We start from the raw sequence: 24437 nt of genomic DNA, 5'->3' as shown, positions 1-24437 counted from the left end.
TGCAAAGAGTGGGACGTGACTTAGAGACTGAAGAGCAACAATAACTTTTCTTCCCCAATTGCTAAAGGTCACAGATGGTGAATGAGTACCTTCTGTGTCCCCCAAGTAACTCTGGTGCTAAACAAACTATTAACAGACATTTGTCAGTTGACAAGGGAGAGGTAGAAACTAAGGGTTTAAAAAGTGAATTCCAGGGGACTTTCCTGCTGGTTCAGTGGTTAAGAATCCACCTTCCAATGCAGGGGACATGAGCTCCATACTTGGTGGAGGAACTAAGATCCCACACGCCACAGGGCAACTAAGCCCAAGAGCTGCAATGAAGACTCACTGCAGCCAAAAAAAGAGTTCAAATAAAACGGGACCTTAGTTCATGTCTGAACACTTAGTTACGATACTAATGAAGCTCTGGCTTGAATGGATTTTTAAAGAATTTATTTTGTTAAGAAATATAACAGGGGATAGCCACAGACATATCACAATCAGGAGTCGAGGCAAAGAGTAGAGAAAAATCCTCCTTTTTTTTTTTTTCAATCAAGAAATCAAAGACTCTGCTTCCTAGTCCCTGAAATGAAATGGTCCCTTTCAGGGCTGATGCTGTGTTTCCAGACCTGTAAGCACTGTTAACCATCAGCCTTTCACTCCTTCTGGGTGCATTCACCCAAACTCCATTCTTGTTAGAAACTGTGAAAAAGCATTCCTGCAAAAGCTGTTAAAACTACAGACAATAAATCTGGTAAATCCTACTAGTCGGTCAGTTCCATTATTCTGTTTCTCATCTCAATATAACGGCCACTGGTTTGTGAGATATACCCATGAACATAAGAAACATCAAGACGCATCTAGAGGCCTTGTCCTCAGACTCTCTGAGGGCTAGCAGTCTTCATGAGACTTCATGTGGGAGTGGAAGGCTTCTTGATCTGAGAAGGTCTTCCCACAGGTATTACAGGGAGAGCCGTCATCCTCCCTGTGCGAGCGCCGGACATGGCTGTCGTGAGCAGCATGCGATGCAAAAGATTTACCACAGTACTTGCATTTGAAGGGCTTCTCCCCCGAGTGCTGCCTGATATGCGTGCGGAGTATACTGGAGGCAGTGAATTTCTGCAGAGGACAGAAAGCACAGGAAAAAATAAAATGCCATCCACCAATGAAATAAAGGAGTTAATTTCATTATGACTGATCCTTGGTGTTGTTTTCTTGAAAAATTGTGTCTGACTCTTTTGCGACCCCATGGACTGTGGCCCACCAGGCTCCGCTGTCCCTGGGATTCTCCAGGCAAGAATACTAGAATGGTTGCCATTTCCTCTTCCAGGGAATCTTCATGACCCAGGGATTGAATCCACATTTCCTACACTGGCAGGTGGATCCTTTACCCCTGAGCCACCTCAGAAGCCCTCATTGATCCTGATATCACACTTTCATTCTCCGCAGTCAACAAATCCTGGATTTTAATGCTATAGGGCACTCTTGGTCACCAGGAATAGCCTTAATAAAAAAGGACATGATGGACATGCCACTGGTTACCACAGTGGCCCTTCAATGGCTAAGATCGTCTGGGTGTCTAGTCAAAAATGCAGGTTGACCTGATGAGTACGCTCTTTTGGGTAAGAAGGCAGCTGCATTTAAGCAGATGGTACTGAGATCACACTCCAGGATGATCTGCATTATGGAAGGAATTGCTAACATTGGCCACTGTCTTTGCATACATGGGTACCTTATTGGTTTCTTTCTTTTTTTTTTTTTAGTTAAACTTTTAGAGTAATAGTGATTCATATGCAGTTAGAAGAAACAGAGATTCTGGGTACCCTTTACCCAGTTTCCCCAGTGGTTGCATCTTACAACTTAGGGTAATATCACAATCAGGATGTTGACATTGAAAGAGTCAAGAAAATTAGAGATACCAAGGGAACATTTCATGCTAAGATGGGCACAATAAAGGACAGAAATGGTATGGACTTAGCAGAAGCAGAAGATATTAACAAGAGGTGGCAAGAATACACAGAAGAACTAAACAAAAAAGATCTTCATGACCCAGATAACCACTATGGTGTGATCACTCACCTAGAGCTAGACATCTTGGGATGCAAAGTCAAGTGGGCCTTAGAAAGCATCACTACAAACAAAGCTAGTGGAGCTGATAGAATTCCAGTTGAGTTATTTCAAATCCTAAAAGATAATGCTGTGAAAGTGCTGCACTCAATATACCAGCAAATTTGGAAAACTCAGCAGTGGACACAAGACTGGAAAAGGTCAGTTTTCATTCCAATCCCAAAGAAAGACATGCCAAAGAATGCTCAAACTACCACACAATTGCACTCATCTCACACACTAGCAAAGTAATGCTCAAAATTCTCCAAGCCAGGCTTCAAAAGTAAGTGAACCCAGAACTTTTAGATGTTCAAGCTGGATTTAGGAAAGGCAGAGGAACCAGAGATCAAATTGCCAACATCCGCTGGATCATCAAAAAAGCAAGAGAATTCCAGAAAAACATCTACTTCTGCTTTACTGATTACATCAAAGTCTTTGACAGTGTAGATCACAAAAAACTGTGGAAAATGCTTCAAGAGATGGGAATACCAGACCACCTGACCTTCCTCCTGAGAAATTTGTATGCAAGTCAAGAAGCAAGTTAGAACCAGACAAGGAACAACAGACTGGTTCCAAATTGGGAAAGGAGTACATTAAGGCTGTATACTGTCACCCTGCTTATTCAACTTCTATGCATAGTACATCATGTGAAATGCTGGGCTCAGTGAAGCACAAGCTGGAATCAAGATTGCCAGGAGAAAATATCAATAACCTCAGATACACGATGATGCCACCCTTATGGCAGAAAGTAAAGAGGAACTAAAGAGCCTCTTGATCAGAGTGAAAGAGGAGAGTGAAAAAACTGGCTTAAAACTTAACATTCAAAAAACTAAGATCATGGCATCCAGTCCCATCACTTTATGGCAAATAGATGGGGAAACAATGGAAACAGTGAGAGACTTTACTTTGGGGGGGTTCCAAAATCACTGCAGATGGTGATTGCAGCCATGAAATTAAAAGATGCATACTCCTTGGAAAAAAAGTTATGACCAACCTAGACAGCATATTAAAAAGCAGAGACATTACTTTGCCAACAAAGGTCCATCTAGTCAAAGCTGTGGTTTTTCCAGTAGTCATGTACGATGTGAGAGTTGGACTATACTATAAAGAAAGCTGAGCACCGAAGAATTGATGCTTTTGAACTGTGGTGTTGGAGAAGACTCTTGAGAGTCCCTTGGACTGCAAGGAGATCCAGCCATTCCATCCTAAAGGAAATCATTCCTGAATATTCATTGGAAGGACTGATGCTGAAGCTGAAACTCCAATACTTTGGCCACCTGATGTGAAGCAGTGACTCATTGGCAAAGACCCTGATGCTGGGAAAGATTGAAGGTGGGAGGAGAAGGGGACAACTGAGGATGAGATAGTTGGATGGCATCACCGAGTCAATGGACATGAGTTTGAGTAAGCTGCAGGAGTTGGTGATGGACAGGGAAGCATGGCATGCTGCAGTCCATGAGGTTGCAAAGGGTCAGATGTGAGTGAGCAACCGGACTGAACTGAACAGAACATTTCCATCACAAGGACCCTCATGTCACCCTGTGACAGGCACACATAGTTCCCCCTCACACCTACTTTTAAGCCATTGCAACCATTAATCTCTTCTCCATTTCTGTAATTTTATTATTTTGAGAATGTTATGTACATGGAAACATACAATATATAACCTTTGGGGATCAGCGGTTCTCTGCAGAATTTTTTTTGCAGATTCACACAAGGTCTTTCATGTACAACAGCTCATCCTTTGTTTAAAAAAAAAGTAGTTTATTTGTGGCTGTGCTGGGTCTTTGTTGCCGCGAGGCCCTTTTCTGTAGTTGTGGAGCAGGGGGCTACGCTCTAGTTGCGGTGCTCGGGCTTTCCACTGCGGTCTTGTTGCGAAGCACGGGCTTTAGGTGCATGGGTTTCGTAATTGTGGCATGTAGCCCACCAGGTGCGGCTTCTCAGCTACATAGCACAGGCTCAGTATTTCGGGAACGCAGGCTTAGTTGCTCCGCAACATATGGGATCTTCCTGGATCAGGGATCGTTCCCGTGTCTCCTACACTGGCAGGTGGATTCTTTACCACTGGAACACCAGAGAAGTCCCAGCTCACCCATTTTGATAGCTGAGAAGAATTCCATGGTGTGGATGTTCCAGTCTGTTTAATCACCTACCCATGGAATGGTATCTGAGTTATTTCCAGTTTGAGGTTTCTATGAATAAAGCTGCTATTAATATTTGTGTACAGGTTTTAGCATGAACACAAACTTTCACTGCTCTGGGATAAATGCCCAGGAGAGCAATTGCTGGGTTGAATGGTTGTTACAAGTTTAGTTCTTAAACTGCCAAACAGTTTTCCAGAGTAGTTCTACTATTTTAGGTTCACAAGTGCTTTGCTGTTTTTACATGGCCATTTTGTTTCTTTCCCTCACTTATACCCTTTCTCCTAATTCATTTCAATACTCTGCTCTGACCTTTGTCACTTTCAAGTATTTATTAGAGATGTAATGACCCCAATTTGGGAGTCTGCTGACAGTGATACAAAACACCAGGTTAAACCAGTGGCCTTGGAGTTTCAGGACTGGGTCTGTGTGGGGTTGGACCACTGCTCACTAAGGAGCACAAGGTGTGGGCGCCTAGGACAGTCTCCAGCAGCTCAGGTGACAGGAGTCTAACTAGAAGTCAGAACCTCAGGGCTTCCCTACAGCTCAGTGGTAAAGAGTTCTGTCTGCCAAATGCAGGAGACTAGGTTTGATCGCTCGTCTAGGAAGATCCCAGATGCCTAGGAGTAACTAAGCCTGTGCGCCACAACTATTGAGCCTGTTCTCTAGAGCCTGGAAGTTGCAATTATTGAGCCCATGGGCTGCCAACTACAGAAGCTTATGAGCCCTAGAGCCTGTGCTCTGCAACAAGAGCAGCCACTGCAAGGAGAAGCCTGTGAACCACAGCTAGAGAGTAGGCCCTGCTTGCCACAACTAGAGAAAAGCCTGTGCAGCCACGAAGACCCAGCAGAGTCAAAAAAACCTAACTAACTAGCTAAAAAAAAAAAAAATCAGAACATCAAACAGCTCATTTATGACCCAAGTGCATTGAGTCACCCCTTTGGGTATCTCTCATTCCCAGATTAGCCAGAAATTCAAGGTGAGGATCAGAATTAGAACGCCAGGAAGAGGAGGGGCGGTGGGGTATTTTGAGCCTGCTCTGGAAATCTGGCAGGAGATCAGTGATCCCTCAGGATAGATTCCTCGTCCAGGCAAATCCAGAGCCACCCTCCTTAGGTCTGTGCTAGCTGCACATTGTCTAGTTATGTCTTAGCCCCAGTTTGCTACACTGATTATTTCCATTCTATTGACACAGTTTCTTTGGTGGTATCCGTTTCCCTAAGCCAGGTAGTTTTATTCCTCTTTTGGAACTTTAACAGTCACCCTAATAGAGACTATATTTCTTTCATGGCTACATTATTTTAAAAAAATAAATGGCTTGATGATAGAAATAGCAGATTCCAGTGTATCCAATAAGATTTTCTAAAATGATGGAAATGTTATGTCCGTGCCAATGTGGCGGTTCCAGCCATCAATGGTGGGACTGTTGAGCACTTGAAATGTGGCCAGTGCCACCGGCTTACTAAATTTTCAATTTTATTTCATTTTTAGTAAATTAAATAGCTACATATGGCTAATGGGTAACTACACATTGAACAGCCCAGATGTACCTCATCGAAAGAGGACATGAGGTGTTTTGGTTTAGTATTTTTAAAGTTAACCCAGCAACTTTTGTTCCTAACCCAGCAACCCCTAACCATGATATATTTGTCTCTTCATTTTTATAAATTAGTATTCTGTTTAACACGATTAGATGCTACTTCAGCAAAAGTGCTCTGGAAACCAAGACTAGCGAAATTTAAGAGTCTGTAGTTAAAAAAAAAAAAGGCGGTCTGTACTTCACGTCTGTTATCATTGGAATCTTATAAATTTAGGGTCTGTTTCATAACAAATGCCTTGAGTGCCAATTTGGCAATAGTAGGTTGTATCTGATCATTGTAAGCAAACATGAGTATAATCTGGGGTGGAAATTGGGGATGGGCTAATGATGAATTAATTTACCAGGGACTCATTATAAGCCAGGGTTTATTCTATAAGTTCTTATCCATGGACACGCAAACAGGGCTCAAGGCAGATTCCTTAAAAGAAGGTTCCACTGAGACTTCACTGGCAGTTTAGTGGTTAAGACTCTGCCCTTCCACTGCAGTGACGTGAGATTGATCCCTGGTCGGGGAACTAAGATCCCACATGCTGTGTGCGGTGTGCTGTGTGCTGTGTGGGGTGGGGCAAAAGAAAAGAAGGTCCATTTACCTTAGTACAATACACACAGTGGTAGGGTCTGTCTCCAGAGTGGACTCTCATGTGTTTGTTTAGACTGGAAGACTGAGAGAAACATTTCCCGCATGTAGAACACTAAGACAGAAAAGAAAAATAGAGTTGAAACCACATTTCCCCGCTAGGAAGTTAACTTCACCATTATGTTTATCTCGGCGGTGGTGACGGTGGGGGAGGACTAGTATGCAGAGGATGGAGCAGATGCAGGCTGAGGGTCTAGCTGAGACGGGTGAGGGCATCACAGGACTCTGGGGAAGAATCCAACACCACATTCTGGTCCACAGCCTACTCAGCGCTGTGGCTCCAAGCCATTCCTCGAAAGTCTTTGGACGCTAGCAGCCTAGATATATAACCCTGGTGCGTAACAGAGGCCTGACTCTGTCCTGCTCTGTCAACAGGTAGCTGTGTGACCAAAACAAATCAGTTAAACTTGGAGTCTTTGCTCAATTTTCCTCATGGGTAAAATACTTGCCCTGCTGTTCTCACAAGGCTGGGAGGAAATTGTAAGCCCTCAGCAATGAATTCACCAAGTATTTATGGAGAACCTCTCAACACTCTGCTACAGACAAGGAGTAAAAATCTCGTGGGAGTGGGGACAGATATGTAGACCCAAGTGGCAATACAGGTGACAAATGACGCAAAAAATGTACCTACAAAAAAAAGGGCAATTTGGGGGGGGCCGGTGAAAGCAAGCAGTATAGCCACCTGCTATAGGAACGACAGGCACGCGTCATTTCTCTGTGTTCTGGACTCTGATGACTCCTGTCCAATCTTCTCAGGAATTCTGAACCAGGTAAAAGAAACTACTGTGTTTCTGGACTCTCTTCCGCAGGTGTCCTTATGGGCACACATGGGAGCCTGGCTATTTTTATTTATTTAACTTTATTTTAACAATTTTTATTAGAGTTGCTTCACACTGTTGTGTTAGTTTCTGCTGTACAGCAATATGAATCAGTCACACGTGTGTGTGTGTGTGTGTGTGTATACACACACATCCTCTTTTTTGGATTTCTTTCCCATTTAGGTCACCCCAAAGCACTGAGCTCCCTGTGCTACACAGTAGGTTTTCATGAGTATCTATTTTACACATAGTAGTGTATACCCAAGTATACATACCAAAGGGGGAAGAGGGGTGGACTGTATCCATGTCTGCTTTACAAAAATAGGTTTATCTGAACCATTTTTCTAGATTCCACATATAAGCGATATTATGTCTGTTTTTCTCTTTCCGACTTACTTCACTCTGTTTGACGGTCTCTAGGTCTATCCACGTCTCTGCAAATGAACCTAGGTATTTTTAGATGGTGGGATTTGGGGGTGGATTTTAAAAATCTTCTCTAATTTTTCTTTACTACTTGAAGTTTGAATAAGGAGCATGTATTGTCATTGAAAGTGAAGGTCGCTCAGTTGTGTCCAAATCTGTGACCCCATGAACTACACAGTCCAGGGAATTCTCCAAGACTATAATACTGGAGTGGGTAGCCTTTCCCTTCTCCAGGAGATCTTCCCAACCCAGGGATGGAACCCAGATCTCCCGCATTGCAGCTGAGCCATAAGGGAAGCCCATATTGTCATTACTAAAGCAAAAATAGTCAGATGTTGAAGTTATCATTGCAAAAAGAACAGATCAATTTTAAATGAAAGGGAAGCAATTAGAACATGAACCTGTTCTTGGAAATTAAAAATAACCAATGAAAAGGTACAGAATGAAATGCTGTAGTCAACAGGCTCAGCTGACTGCTAAAGACTGAAACATGACGTAAAAATGAAGGTTGAGAACTCTCAGAGAATGCTGATGAAAAAAAGTAAAGGTTAATGAATACAAAGAAGTGGATTCAACCTAACATTTGGCTAAAGGAAGAGAACAAAAATGAAAGATAGAAATAGCCAAGGAGAGTACAAGAGAGGGCCTTCCCTGGGGGTGAGGACTCCAGGCTTCCACAGCAGGCGTAGGGGTTCAGTCCCTATTTGGGGAACTAAGATTCTGCAGGCTGAAAAAGAAACCCCGAAAGTGCAGGAGAATCCCTCTGAGCTTAGGCTCTGTGCCTTCAGACGGAAAGAATACTTTGTCTTTTACTGACTACAAAGCAGGCAGGGGTGAAAAAAAAAAAGGAAGGAAAGAAAAAAGAAACATTGAACACACTCTGTTAAAATTTCAGACATCAACTGACAAACCACAAGACAAATACAAACTAGCCAAGAAAATATATCTTATTTTATTTTTTAGATTACTCTTTATCTTAATCGCTGAACCACCAGGGGAGGTCTCAGAAAACATATTTTAATAAAATGTAAACCTCATAAATAATAAAGATGCAAAGCCAAGCAAGATACCATTTTTCATCTACAAAAATGTGAACATAAGAAGGATAATATTGTGGGAGACTTGGGGTTACTGACTACACACACTGCAAGCCCCAGCTGGTTGGACTGTTTGGAAAGGTGTGCCGTACCTTAATTCAAGTGCCTTAAAATTGTACCTTTGACTCAATCTTTCTACTTCTAGGACTGTACCCCAAAGAAATAATCAGAAATGAAAAACAGAGTGATTTATAGATAATATTGTTCACTGCAGCCATGCTGGGGGGAAATGCACAAAACAGTAGATTTTTAAGTACATAACATCAGTATGACCCCAAGCGTATTAAAAATACATACACATATAGAAAAAAATTATACCTAAAATAACTTTGGGCCATAACATATCTAGTGGTTTTTGTTTTCTTTTTATCTCTAGTGTATATTGTTTTCTCATGTTAAAAAACTGCAGATAAAAAATAAAATTTTAAGTTTACCAAGTGAAGACATAAAAATCATGCTTGGCTTTATTCTCTATCATACTCCCAGAAAGACTGGAGTTTAATGGCTTCTTTCCAATTGTGTTTCCATTTATATGTAAACATTATATACAGTGTACATGATTTTCTAAGTGACATCATTCCACACGTATTTTACAACTTGTTTGTGCTTAATAAGCCAAACTTTACATAACCAATTCCCAATTGATTTACATGTAGAATACTGGACAGTATAACTTTTTACTCTGCCAATCTATAGCTGAGAATAAAGAAGGCTGATGCTTTTGAATTGTGATGCTGGAGAAGACTCTTGAGAGTCCCTTGGACTGCAAGGACATCAAACCAGTCAATCCTAGTGGAAATCAACCCTGAATATTCACTGGATGGACTAATGCTAAAGCTGAAGCTCCAGTACTTTGGCCACCTGATGCAAACAGCAGACTCGTTGGAAAAGACCCTGATGCTAATGCTGGGAAAGATTGAGGGCAGCAGGAGGAGAAGTGGGCAACAGAGGATGGGATGGTTGGATGCTATCATTGACTCAAAGGACATGAGTTTGAGCAAACTCCGGAAAATAGTGGAGGACAGGGAAGCCTGGTGTGCTGCAGTCTATGGGGTTGCAAAGAGTTGGACATGACTGAGCAACCAAACAACAAAAGGTGAGAAATGATTTCACTGTCTTAATAATTTAAAATTTCTTAGATTTACAAAAACAATTTGAGATCATTGTAAAATACTCAGATTTTACAGCTGTATATAACAGTGATTGTGATATTTCCAGGAGCTTCACTGTGAACAGAAGGGGAGAGACAAGAGCAGTTTAATTTCTTCAAATGAAGAGTGGGGCTGGCAGGAGTCCTGACAGCACTGAAGCCTAATCTGAATCTGTCGGTCTGTACCCAAGCCCCATCCTCTTTATCCTAATTAAGACCAGTGGTAGTCAGCACTTTCTTGCACCAAGTCTGGCAGAGCCACCACATATCCAGAATGGTAGACAATGGCTCCCCAATGCACCAAAGTTTCTTTCTTCCTTACAAAGTCCCTGGCATGGCACAAAAGCCATCCATCCTTTGGACCATGCCTGTAACTATCAGTATGCCTGCACATTGGACCTAGAGATTATCATACTAAGCAAAGAAAGTCAGAAAGCGGAAGACAAATACCATATGATGTCACTACTATGTGGAATCTAAAATATGACACAAACGAAGTTATCTACAAAACAGAAAAAGGCTCACAGACACAGGGGTCATTATGGTTGCCAACGGAGAAGAGGGTTGGGGAGGGAAGGATTGGGAGTTTGGGAATAGCCGATGCAACCTAGTGTATATAGGACAGATAGACAACACAGTCCTACTGTATGGCAAGGGGAACTATATTTAATATCCTGTGATAAACCATAATGGAAAATAATATGAAAACAAATGTATGTATGTGTATAACTGAGTCACATTGCTGTACGGCAGAAATTAATACAACATTGTAAACCAAACTATGCTTCAATAAAACGTTAAAAAAAAAAAAAAAAAAGCCTGAACACATTATGGAACAAGGTATGGTTACCTAAAACCACAGGCCAAGGTCTTTCTCAACTGGGATGTCTCAACCCTCCCTGCAACCCCCAGTCAACTCCACCTCCAAATAAACCAGACACTTCCTCAGTCCTAGGTTCTGCTCACGGCCACCTGTCTATGAGGCCTTTCATGGCCCACATGTAGAAAGACACCGTCTTCTGCCCCTGTCTACCATGCATCTGCCAGCTTCAACACTCAGGCATCATGTCTTGGTCCACGGACCATCACATTGGGTCCATGTCTGCCCTTTCACAGCACTGCCACTTCCTTCAGAGACCCTGTCCCATCCTCCCATCCCAGTAACTTGCACCCAGGAGGCCCTCGGGGTGCACCCAGGGGTTTGGGGAAAAAGCCTGAAAGCAGAGTGCTAGAGAGAGATGGGTCACTGCCCTAACTCTTACCTTGTGAGGCCGATGCTTCTCATGAACGTGAAGGATGTGGATCCGGAGCCGGTCCCTCTTCTCAAAGGATCGTTTGCATAAAGAACAGGGAAATTTCCTGTCACCCTTGTCCACACAAGGCGTGTACTTTAGATGCTTGTCTCTGTAATATTTGTAGGTAAATACTTTGCCACATCTTTCACACCTGTACCCTTCCGCAGACTCTGTCAAACACAGGGGGAAAAGTGGCTTGGTCAGCTATCTTCCCACATTCTTACTTTCTTTAGGACTGTCTTTTACAACCTTTTATTACAAAAAATTTTAAACAAATACCAAAGTCAAAATAATAGAATAAACCCTCTTGGGCCCAAACACCAGGCTTTGACAGTGACTGACTCACATCACTTCCCCCAACAGATTATTTTTAATACCGATTTCTCACTTGTTTCATCAACACCTCAGCCCACAATCTTTAATGGATAATGACTTTCTTGGGGAGCAGGGCGGCATGTGGGATCTTAGTTCCCCAACTAGGGATCGAACTCGCGTCCCCTGCAGAGGAAGTGCAGTCTTAACCACTGGACTGCCAGGCAAGTCCCTGATAACAACTTTTTGAAAAGCATAACCATAAAGCCACTGTCATACCTAATTGTCAAAACCTTATTCCTTAATAGATAGAAACACATATATATTTGTTTATAATACATATACAAGCACTTATGTTTGTTTATTTTTCAGTCAGTTGGTTCAGCGTAGGATTCAAAGTCTACATGTTGTCCACAGTTACTATGTCTCTTCAATGTCTTAATCTCTAGGTTCCTTTTCCTTTTTGTTCCTGAAATATATTTATTGAAGACACCCTTCCTCCAGCCCTATTTATGAGCAGGTCAGTCTTATAGTTACTTCCTAACTGGCCTGTGTTGTTACAAGGTTCATGTACCAAATACCTACTGTATTTGTGCTTTTCAGATCAGACTGAGCTACAAGTTCAAGCAGTTCACCCTTTGGGGGCCTTGACGGGCACCCAGAGCTTCTTCCCAGGCTTCATTAAGTGCTGCTCCATTGGACCTCACTTACAAAGACTTAGGTACCCTTTTAGCTAACAATGCATTTCTCTGAGCTTTCGGGGAAGATTCCAGAACTAAAACATGGGATTATCATGATGACTAATTTAACCCTGACACTGAGTTCAAACCAACAAGTGACTCTATCACTGAGCGACAGACAAGACTGAGGAAGGCAACTCCGTTTTCATCAGAGGAGGAGAGAGGTTGGGGAGAGGTTAGAGAAGGTGCAGCCAAATCTAGCAGAAGAGATGCCAGGCTCAGGGGTGTCTATGTGTTGGGGTGGGAAGGGGAAGGACCGGGGCCACCTACAAAAGCGTTCCTGCTGAGGACACTCTGGATTCCAGAGGATCAAATGGTTTTGACTATGAATGCATCAGTGAAACCTCACTGCCTCTGCTCCAGGGAGGCAGAGAGTAGCCAAGACTGAGTACATGCAAGAGTGTGTAGGTGGAAGTTTTTTAGTCAGCTTGGGGACAGCGGGAAAGCTATCCACTGGGGGCTTTGTTAGTCAACAACTTCATGCTAGGCACATTTAACAGGTGGCCAAGGAAAGAAATCATTTCATTTATTAAGTAAATAAGCAGGAAGGCAGCCACCAGCCCCAGGACGATCCATTGCTCAGTCTCGTCTACCGCTTTCATTGAGGTGCTAATGCTCTCAGAACCTCCCTGCTGGGACGGTTTTTGCTCGAAGCTAGAATTTTCATTGGTTAGAAATACCTGGCCTTCCAGCTTCCGGGGTGGGAAGGGGGTTGTCTACACGGCAGGGTCAGCGAGTCTTTACAAATTAAAGCCCGAAGGCACACCAAAATTCAGAATAGGGGCACAATAGTCAATTTGCATAAGAACCACCACTTAGGCAGAAATGACACAGCACCCTTACTAATTAGGCTTCAGCTGCCTACGTTTTCAGCTCAGGTTCTTGGAAATTTTATCTTAACCTAATTTTGTCCTGTTTCCTTTCCTTCCTCCTCCATCCCATTTCAATTTTTTTCAGCCAAATGGTTTCCTGAAACTGAAAATGATGCTTTCTGCCCCACCTAGACAACTCTTTAGATAGAGTTTGGTAGTGATTAAGAACTATCTACACATTCCCCACCCCCCGCCCAAAACACACACTCTGCGGGTTTGCCACCTAGACAACTCTTTAGATAGAGTTGGGTAGTGACTAAGAACTATCTACACATTCCCCACCCTCACCACCACCCCCTGCCCCCCACCCAAAACACACTGAGGGTTTGCAAACTCTGCAAACTCTAGGTTTGCAAACTCTAGATAACCCGCCCACATAGGGCCCTTCCCTCCCACTCAACACCTTAAAGGGGAAGGCTCCTACCAAGTCTCAAGAAAAGGTTTGGATAAAACACAAAAACTTTCTTCTGAGAGGACAGAAGAATGTTGATTTTTCATTTCTTTTAATTCTATTCTCAACCATTCTTACTAACAGAAAGCCATGAACTTATGCAGATATAATTTGGTTCAGAAGTGTAACACAGGGACTTCCCCGGTGGTCCAGTGGCTAGGACTCTATGCTTCCAACGCCAGGGACCTGGGTTGGTCCCTAGGTGAAGGCATTAGATCCCAAGTTCTGCTAAAGAACCTGCATGCCACAACTATGACCCAGTGAAGCCAAATAAATATTTAAAAAAAGAAAGAAGTGTAGTACAGGTGGGTACTACACCAGGTACTACACCTGCTGGTGTTTCTCCCCACCCCACTGACCATGGTAAGCCCTTATCCCTGGTGCTTATGATTTACTTAATAATTATTCTACTATTGGGCATTTGTTTGTGACTTTTCACAAAAAGGAATGATGCTGTATTAAAAATCCCTATGGACAAAGCTTTTCCTATTGGAGTATTTCCTAAAGACAAATTTCCAGAAGAGTATTACTGATACATCAAAGGTTATGAACGTTTTAATAGCTCTGATACATAGTGCTGAATAACTTTTCAAAAAGATAATGATTCTATTTTGTGAGTTGTCAAGCATGTATCTTTCTCAAATCCATTTGGCACTTCTATTTCAGCAGTGCTTGGTACCTCTTGGGAAGTGACTAAAAAGGCTTGGTTTGGTGCCAACTACGGGGCAACTGTGAAGTCCAGACCCCAGAGAATTCTGCCATCTCACCCCTCACCCTCATCCCCACACCATCCATAAGCTGGGGTACTGAGAAGACAGTTCAACAACCCCTCATTATTTGGCCTCTAGAAAGAGACTGTTCATTGTTCACCTCTTAATCCCTGGTGAACACATCCTTGCCCTTGGCTTCACTATATCCCCAAGCTTGGATTGTCTTGCCTTTCCCTGCCTAAACTGTGGTGAGCATGCATGCATGCTTAATCGTGTCTCTCTGCTATCCCATGAACTGTAGCCCTCCAGGTTCCTCTCTCCCTGAAATTTTCCAGGCAGGAATACTAGAGTGGGTTGCCATTTCCTACTCCAGGGGATCTTCCTGACCTGGGGATGGAATTTGAGTCTCCTGCATTGGTAGGCAGATTCTTCACCACTGGGCCACCTGGGAAGCCCAAAACTCATCCCTTAATTCACCACATCCCTAAGCAGTTTTCCCCAATCTAGTCTAGTCTTCCACCTTCCTTCAATACAGAAGGAAGTCAGAGCAGGAGCTATTAAGGTGTTTACAGTTGTCTCCAGCCCTGAAGGGTCTCAGTCTAGCAGGGAGACATACATGCAGACCATCACTGCAGTGTGATGAATGCAATTCACATTCTCTTTTACCTGCTGCTTATGACATCTATCCTAACAGAACAGGATGGTCTTCTACCTGGTTCACATATTAATTTGCATTTGTCTGGTCCCACGTATGAGATGACTGGTTCCCAGGCTTTTGTGGTTATAAAAATCAACCGCCCAGAGAGCTTTTTTAAAATGCAAATCCCCAGCGAGTGGGTTGATGGTCCTCCAGCTCCCTACTACTGAAATCTGGTCCAGGGAACAGCAGCAGCAGCAGCAGCATCCCCTAGTAGCTTGATAGAAATGCAAAATCTCCCATCCTGGAATGAGAATCTGCACCTTCCGAAAGGGCCCCACATGTTAACACAACACTAAAACTGGAGAGCAAGAGTCTAGCTCCATGCTCCTCTAAGTGGACTGAGACCCAGTAAGAAAAACATTTTCTATTTGAGACCCGGTTCACACACATCCATGTGAAACAAAAGCCTCACCAAACAATGCTTAAGTGAGATTCATATCAATATTTTCTGTTCTATTTTATTCTTATTCTTTTTTCTTCTTTAATGCTGATCTCTACCACCAAACTGATTTCCCACCCTATTAACATATTGCAAGCCACCATTTGAAAAGCAGTGCTCTGCGTATGGCTGAGACCCTTTGCTGTCCACCTGAGACTATCACGACGTTGTTAATCAGCCATGTTGTTGCTGTTTAGTCACTGAGTTGTGTCCAGCTCTTTTCAACCCCATGGACTGTGAAGGGGATTTTTCAGGCAAGAATACTGGAGTGGGTTGCCACTTCCTTCTCCTGGGAATCTTCCCAACTCAGGGATTGAACCCGTGTCTCCTGCATTGCAGGCAGATTCTTTACCACTGAACCACCAGGGAAGATCTAATCGGTCATACTCCAATACAAAATAAGAAGCTTAATTAAAAAAAAAAAATTTAATGAACAGTGTTAAACTTCCTGAGTTGTGTGAGCCTCTGCGGACATGAATCAGAAGCTGGCTCATCTAAGGCAGAGGTTGCATCCATTTATTTCACTTTTATTTTATTCTCTGGGAGCGGGTGAAAGGGTAGAAGATAAAGGTATCCTGGTGAACAGCAGTAGCGTCAGCAGCTTTGGGAAGAGGAGGGCATCGTCCTCCAGCTGGCAAGACTCATGTGGCTAGAGACGCCCTTGAGTTCGGGGTTCTACATTAGAGCTGGGAGGCAGAAGTTCCACAAGCAAGTGGAGAAGCTGCAGGAAGGTGCTGGTCTGGGCAAAGAGCCCAGTCCTTCGACCAAGAGGACCTCACTGGGTGAGGCAAAGGTGTGCACTCACCTTCAGAGGACCCAGATGCCTGCTTCCCCTGCTTGAGAACCTGCAGGCTCACGGGAATGTCCAGAAACTTCTCATAGCAATCTCCGTACCACACGAGGAGCTCCTGGTTCTGGTAGATCTCCTTGCAGCTCTCGTAGAAGATCTGCCCTTGACATTGTACTGCCACCAGGTTCTGCTCCGACGGGAAACGGGCACAGTTGACATAGGACATCCAGTTCCCTGCACCTGCTTTTCCATCAATAAAGTGGCTCAACTGACCATCTTCAAAGATCTAAATGGAATCAAACAAACTTTAGAAATGTATCTTTTATTTTTCTTTTGGTTTGACATAGAAAATAAATTTACATATTAAAAATGTACAATTCAAATCTCACGCTTGATCTCTTTGAATATATTTATTATCAATATTATTAAGCCTAAATGGATTTATCAGCTGAAAGATATCTGTCTAGGTGGTGTGACATTTTTAAAAGGTTTCTACTTTTATCACCTCTTGATTCCCAAGTTTCTAGGGTGAGCATATATTAACTTCATAAACAGAAGCAAAGGGAACAGGAGGTTACATTTAATTCTATCAGTTCAAGACAACCAATTTGTTTGGTATTTTATCTCAAATGAGTTTTTGTGTGTATTGATGGAGATATAATTTAATTCTTTCTCTCCAGTGAGTAATTCTGCAGTCTTTGATGCTTTGGTGTTACAAACAGATCCTGGGAAGTCTGGATTTCAGATTATTTTCCTAAAGTATATTCCTCAAAATTCAGGGCAAGGGAGGATAATCTGATACAGTCTGACATACTGCAGTCCTACCATCATGCCTCATACAGAGTTAAGAATAGCTGTTTTTAAAAATCCCCATTAGACAAATGATATCAAAAAATTTTAAATCTGGTCTTTGTCCTTTTGGACATATTCTTAGCATCACATGGTAATATTTAAAGTATTTGTTTTGTCTGTAAATATAACCCAGGGTATTGGCTCTTTGTATTCTGGGGCTAATCTTCAGATGAAAATGCCTTAAGGCACTGAAAAGATACACAGACTCCATGTGGATGTGCTATCCCTAGCGGCTCTGCAGTTGCCTACTTTTCTCTTTATGTTGCAAAATAGACAGCACAAGACAGCTGAGTACTGCCGAGAGGGTCCCCTCTCCCAGAGGGGCAGAGGCCAGGCTTTATCCCCAGCGACCCTCCTCCCCACTTTCCGACAACCCATAAGAAACAAATTTACCTCCCACATCAGGGAATTGTCTCCGTGTGTCTTGACTTCGCTGGTGTTGACCACTTTACCCTGAAAGGGCCCAAACCTGACTCCTTTGGCCACAAGACTACTGCAGAACACCCCAAAATGTGCGACTTCACCAAACTTCGTCTGCTGGAGGCAGAGACCTAGCAGGAGACCCAGGGTAGGAAAGAAAGCCAGTGAAGAAACCTGCTGTGTTTACCGCCGTTAAATAAAAAAAAAAAATCCAAGCCAGGAGCCCTGCCTACCTTCTGGTAGCTGAAGGGAGTCGTTATCCAGAGTCTGAGGAAGAGAATCAGCCCCTAGAAAAAGACAGGATTAAAGTCTTATTTTTTAAATAAAAGGTATTATAAAACGTGTCTTCCTCCTCATTCTCTAGAGCTTACCATTTGACCCTTCGAGGCTTCCGGTTCCTTTTACATATGCAGTGTCTCATTTTAGACTCAAAAGGACCCTAGCTGGTTAGGTGGTAATTAACCCCTGTTAGCAAATTCAAGGAACTGGAGAATCAGAGGTAATGCTGATTTTGACCAAGGTCAGATGGCTGGAGGGAGACTCCCAGAGTGGATGGCAGCTGGCTCTCACTGAGACACCTTGGGCATCCTGGGAGAACCTGAGCCCACCTGATCAGCCCACACACAGCATGAGCCATTTCTCTTAAGACAACCTTGTTTAATCGTTAAGTCGTCTCTGACTCGGCGACCCTATGGACTGTAGCCCGCCAGGCTCCTCCGTCCATGGGATTCTCCAGGCAAGAATACTGGAGTGGGTTGTCATTGCCTTCTCCAGGCGTTCTTCCCCATTCAGGGATGGAACACGCGTCCCCTGCATTGGCACCGGGGAAGCAAAACAACCTTAAGAGTCATGCGGGTAGGGTTTCGGAGGTTAGCCTGGCCTCCCCAGCTCTATGTTCTGATGGAAGCACACACCCTCCCCTTCAGCACTCGCACTGCCTGGGATCCACCTAGAAGCGCCCCTTCCGCCTCCTGCTCCCACCTCTCTTCCAGTTGCCCCCGACTCCCGCATTATGGGGCCCGCCTTTACCGGCGCTATCGGTGGGGATCAGGAGGCCGGAGATCGCGTGCTGCAGGCGGGCTGAGCGCTGCGGGCTGGGGATGACCCCGTACAGAACCAAGTGCAGGTCTTCCTGGGTGAAGTGGTAGCGGCGAGAAGCCTTCCCTTTTCGGTTCACGAGTTTGGGGCCATCCTCAGAGGGCTCGCTGGGGGACCCCGATAACAGCTGCGAGGGCTTCGGCCTCTCAGGTAACAACGAAGCATCCACGGGGGGCGGCGGAACGAAAATCTCAGGTCCCCAACACTGGCCACTGTCGCTCCGGCCGGCGGTGTGTGCCAAGTCCTCGCTGGCGGCGCCGGTAAACTCACGACTGCTGTTCTGGAAGTGCGGCACCTCCCTGGGGAGGTGGGGAACAGGGTACCAGGTCGGCAGCTTGCTGTACCAGGGCAGGTCGCATAGCGGCTCCCTCGGGAGGGCCAGGCCCTGGCTTAGCAAGGGAGGCGCGGTCCGGAAGCCGAAGGGGGGCAGAGCCGGGGACGCTGCCAGGGCTTCCAGGGGCCGGAAAGGCTGGAAGCCCTCCTCTGCCGCGGTCAGGGTGTTCCCGTAGTGGCCGTAGGGCGGGAAAGGCGTGTAGTAGGCGGCCAGGTGTTGGGGGCTGCCCTGGAGCCAGTCGGGAGGGTAGCATCCCTTGTCCTGGGGGCCGGCCTCCCCCGGCGGCCGCAGGGCCATCCCCGGGCCACGGCGCTCGGCGGGTCTGCGGAAAAGCAAGGGCGGCCCGGTGAGGGGCGCTGGGCGCTGCAAGCCGGCTCCTGCGCGCCCAGCCTCCCCCGCCCGAGTCCAAGGACATTAGATAAACTTCCCACTTCGATTCCTTAAGACCTACCCGGCAAACGAAACAAAAACAGCAATTAAAAACACCGCCCAAACTCCCAAACAAAATAAAAACGAAAATCTGCCGGGATTCTGTCCGACACCGAGTTCCGGGTAAGTGTCGCCTTCGCGCTCCCTCTACAGACACACCTTGACCGGGCAGCGCTCGTCTCCAACACCCACGCTCGACGCCCGCCCCAAACCCGGCTCCTGCAAAATTCGCTTCAAGTTCCCTCCTCCGCCCTCTTCTCTGTCCTCCACACCCTCTTTTCCAGGGTGGGTCGGAGCCGCAGGACCTCCCCTCTCGCCGGGGCGGGGGCCGAGTGCTAGACCGCGCCTGGGGGCAGGCGGCAGCTTCGGGCGCTCCCGGGTCTCTAGCAGAAAGGACAGGGCCGAAAGCCCGGTCGGATTGCGTAGGAGTCGCGCTCCCCTAGCCCGGCTTCAGGTCCCGGGAGGCCGCTTCGCTGCGAGGCCCGGGTCTGACCCCGAGGACCCCGGCGGTCCCGGCTACGAAGAGGAGGAGATGGAGGAAGTGAGTGCCACTTTCGGCTCCTCTCTCAACTGCGGAGCCAGCGTGGGCTCCTCACGTGCGCCGAGTCCCGCCACATTCCCCAGGTCCCTTGCGAAACTCGCCACCTCGCCTGGGAACTTAGGGATCCTGGGGTGGCCTCTCGGGAGCAGGAGACGACGAGCCCCAGGTCAGGTGGGAGAGAACTGGCTCCGGCCCCAGCGCCGCTGCCGCCCCCACCCGAAAAGGACAGCGTTTTAATGGGCAGAAGTTCACCAAGCCTGGAGACTGGGGCCCCTTCAGGGCAGGCTGGTCTCGAGGGCAAGATCAATGAGCCCAATAAGGAAACCAAGCGGGGTCGTGACTCAGAAATTAAAGAACACGGGGTCAGGAGAAAAGGTCAGCCACGACGAAGGCATCTACGCGTCCCCTTCTGAGACTCCCCAAAGGCGCTGGGCTCACCCCGAGGACCTCCGAGTTGGGGTTGAAAGCCGCTTAAGCGAGTTAAAAACAAAAACAAAAACAAAAACAAACTCCGAGAAGGCAAAACGACTCCTCAGAACGAATTGCGCCAGAGACTATTACCTGTGCTTCCCGACCACCCCAGCGGGCGGCAGCCCCGGGCCACAGCTGCACGCGGGGCTCCGCACCCACCTTGGAGAGCGCGCAGCCGGGCGAGTGGGCACCCCGGGTCCACGGAGGGGCGGCGCGGGTTCAGGATCCGTAGGCTTCGGGCGGGCCCGCAGGGCTGAGTCGGGTTTAAGAGGGCAGCTGGCGGGCGGGGCAGCGGGACCGGAGAGCACTAGGGTGGGGAAGGGCCGCGGTCCACGCGGGTCCAAGGGGCGCGGCTCCTCCCCGCCCACCGCGGCCATTGGCCGGCGCTGGGCGCGCCCCGCTCCCAGGGGGTCGCGCACTTAACTCTTCACCTCTCCAAACCTCCCCGGGACCCCGGCGGAGAGCTCTCGCCGACAGCTTTCTGGGGCGGGCACCGGTGCAGCTCCAGGCTGACCGTTGTTGTTGTTCAGTCGCTTAGTCGAGTCCGACTCTGTGACTCCACGGACTGCAGCACACCAGGCTTCCTTGTCCATCACTATCTCCTGGAGTTTGCTCAAACTCAAGTCCATTGAGTAGGTTATACCATCCAACCATCCCTTCCTCTGTTGCCTCCTTCTCCTGCCCTCAATCTTTCCCAGCATCAGGGCCTTTTCCAATAAGTCGGCTCTTCACATCAGGTGTAAGTATTGGAGCTTCAGCTTCAGCATCAGTCCTTCCAGTGACTGTTCAGGGTTGATTTTCTTTAGGATTTCCTTTAGGATTGATTGCAATCCAGGGGACTCTAATGAGTCTTCTCCTAGGAGCAATAACTGTGGGCAAGTGTGGCCAGGGTCCCCAGGCAGGCCCCTCTGCGCTCACATCCACCTACACTCGCGCCTTTACAGCCTGGGACTCGAGTCCCGGGGTCGCGCCCATGCCTCTCGGCTTCCAGTTGCCATGAGCCGAGGCTGGCCGAAAGCGGCGTCCAACCCCTAGGACCGGATGGACATTTGTCCCTGACACCTCGTGGGGAGCGGGCATCGCCCCCTCAGGGCTCAGATCCGGGTGGGCTCGGGGCCCGTGCCGCTCCCAAGGTTTGGGGGGCGGGGGAGATTGTTGAACCCTCTCGGGGGCTTTTTACTTCTCCAGCATCTTTCACTGTCGGAGAACCGGCCCGCGCGCCGCCCGGCGGTCTCTACCCCCGGGGAAGGCAAGCCACCTCCGACGCGCGGGGCTTTTCAGACCCAAACCCGGCGCTCAAAGGCCGCATTTTTATTCTTCTCGCCGGCTATTGAGGGAAAGAAAGAAACACTTAGACCCATTCACATTCACACGAGGAAGCATCTAGGGTGGGGGAAACCTTGGTCAGTCCCGGTGACCTTGGGTCAGGTTTCTCGCCGCCCCAGCCGCGGCTTCCTCTTGGCAAAATGGGGAGAGCCTGAGCGCGGCGGTGCGGGCTGGAAGGAGAGACGGAGATCCTAATGCACGGCTTGGCCTCCACTGTGTCACTAAACCTGGAGGGAAGGAAAGGAGGCGGCATCCATCCGGCCGAGAGAGGCCACGAGAGGTCCTAAAGTCGGTGGAGAAAGAGGAGGCCTGCGGCGGAGCAGGGCTTCCTCCGTGACCCACCCCACTTACCAAAGCAGCCACGATGCGGCTGGCGCCCTCTCCTCGAGCCCCGGGGACCTGACCTTGTAGCCTTCGCCGCACGCGAGGCAGTGCGGGGGGCGAGGGGTGGGGTGGGGAGGAAGGCTAGCTCAGGGCCCCGGGTCTTCCAGGGCGCGGGCTGTGCGCGCCCGGCTGCTTCTCCAAGCCGCCTGCCACGCCCACATTCGGGGCCAGATCACCTCGCCAGCGCGACGCGGTTGGTGTCGCCCGCGCAGCCCTGGTTCCTGACTCATTTCGCAGTCGCCGGGACGATCGGCGAGGTGGGCGGTGTGTGGTTTCCTCAACAGGGCTAGGGTGACAAGGAGCCCAGGATTTCCTTCCGCTCCTGGTTCTAGACTCTCTGCCTCACTTGGGTTCTTAAGATCTTGGCTGATAGGCGTAAGGTATCCGTCGGATCTTGTCCAAGGAGCCTCTGGGGAGGATATTGTACTTGGAAATGCAGAATAAATTCTGCCGTCTTCCTTCCGGAGGCAAGCACATCCCAGGACCCCCACGACCTCCCTCATTTACTGTGTCTTCCTTCCTCCCAGACCTCACCCTAGGATTTAAAGACTGATGAGCCTGTATTTGGGTGGTCCCTGGATGTTAGGTCCTCAAGGGACCATTTTTTAGTGCAGTTGCTCACTGGTTGTAGCTTTAATTTAACCTTCTCAAGGTGAACCTTACCTTATAAGTGAACCTTATAAGTCTTGTTCTGCAAAGATTCTAGATTTTAAAATATTTTTTAAAATGTGTTTTGAATTATAAGCTTGCCTGTTTACATAGTTTAGAGATATTGATAAAAATAAAAATGAAAATCCCCACCCACCCCTCATCCCTACTCTGCAGAGGTGAAACTGATCAACGGTTTGGTTTATTCTCTAACTCCACTATTTTTTTTAAAAACACCAAACTTTTATTTGTGTTTATATATGGAGGATTAAAAAAAAAAAAACTGGGATTAACTTTTCTCATTAACCATTAGTTTTGTTACTAACAGTATATTTGTGTTGTTGTTAGTTAGTCCCTAAGTCATGTCTGACTCTTTTGCGACCCTATAGACTGTAGCCAGCCAGGCTACAGGGATCAAACCAAGTCTCCTGCATTGGTAGGCAAATTCTTTATCACTGAGCCCCCAGAGAATCTTATAATAGTTGCATGGTGCAGAAATTAATTTTATGAGTGTACCCTTAATTTTTTCAGTATCCTCTTACAAAGGTACTTAAGTTGTGGCCAGTTTACTGGTCACACTTCGAGCTGTTACTTCTGGGATCATTGTTATAGAGATATGTATTTGTGCTATTGTGCCTACAGAATTAATACCCAGGTGCTAAATCCCTGGATCAACAGGTATCAACAGTGAACATTTTTATAGGTACATGAAGCCATTACCAATTTATGCCTCTATCAACAATGGGTGTGAGTGCCCTGTGTCTCCACACCCTCACCTAACACTGAATATGGCCAGTCCATTAAAGCAGGGGTCCCTGACTTCTGGGATCTAATGCCTGATCATCTAAGGTAGAGCTGATGTAATAATAGTAGAAATAAAGTGCACAATAAATGTAACGTGTTTGAGTCTTCCTGAACCATTTCCCCCCCTCCCGGTGGAAAGATTGTCTTTCAGGGAACTGATCCATGGTGCCAAAAAGGTTGGGGACAACTGTATTTAAAGCTGCCATCTCTCACATGGAAAGTGTATCTTATTCTAATTTGCTTTTTAGTCATTTACCCAACAGAATCCTTGAATACCTTGCTGTCGATGTGCTGGTCACAGAGAATACAGTTGTGAGCAAACCAGCTCTGTCCAGCCGTGGTCCCCAAAGCGGTCTTATGAGGATGATACATATTTGTGTGAATACTTGATGAATGTGTAACTATAAGCTGCGATCCAGTGAGAGCAAAGAAGAAAGTATAAAGAAGCAATGTAAGGGAAGAGGAGCATGTCCTGACTTGGGCTGAGAGGACAGGGATGGTTCCCCTGCTCCAAAAAGTGTGAAAGATCTGAAATTAACTAGGTGATGAGAGCAAGTGGTCATCACGTGTGATTCCAGGTCAGTGGAACACTTGGTGCCGAGGCTCTGACACCTGGAAGGCATGTGACTCACTATAGTTCATGCTAATCCTGAGAGTTTTAAGGCAAGAATTCAAGTTGGCTGCTGCCTCCTCCTTGGAATTCCTCTTATTATCTGTTAGAGTTTTCTCTGCCCACAGTGGGGCAGTTGGTCTTCCAGCATCTCTTTTGTTCATAATGACAGCAAGAATTCTTTCTGCTGCTGCTGCTGCTAAGTCACTTCAGTCGTGTCCGACTCTGTGCGAGCCCATAGACGGCAGCCCACCAGGCTC

At 46.6% G+C, this 24437-nt stretch overlaps 1 protein-coding gene across 1 annotated transcript; it reads right to left on the bottom strand.

The window, feature by feature from the left end:
- Positions 1-418: 418 nt before the first annotated feature.
- Positions 419-19354, bottom strand: PRDM14 (PR/SET domain 14). The gene is made up of 7 exons (XM_086335449.1): positions 18562-19354; positions 17766-17819; positions 17506-17663; positions 16276-16546; positions 11214-11416; positions 6417-6518; positions 419-1098 (listed from the first exon to the last, which is right to left on the bottom strand). Exons 1-7 carry the CDS (start codon positions 19259-19261, stop codon positions 871-873), a joined length of 1716 nt encoding a protein of 571 aa, XP_086191575.1. The 5' UTR covers positions 19262-19354; the 3' UTR covers positions 419-870.
- Between the last annotated feature and the right edge of the window lie 5083 nt (positions 19355-24437).

Source organism: Bos grunniens, chromosome 14 (genome assembly GCF_055505025.1).
Source record: "Bos grunniens cultivar Pamir isolate PY7600 chromosome 14, Bosgru_T2T1.0, whole genome shotgun sequence".
NCBI lineage: Eukaryota > Metazoa > Chordata > Mammalia > Artiodactyla > Bovidae > Bos > Bos grunniens.
The sequence above is the reverse complement of the archived record's forward strand: the minus strand, read 5'-3'. Positions and strand labels throughout refer to the sequence as shown.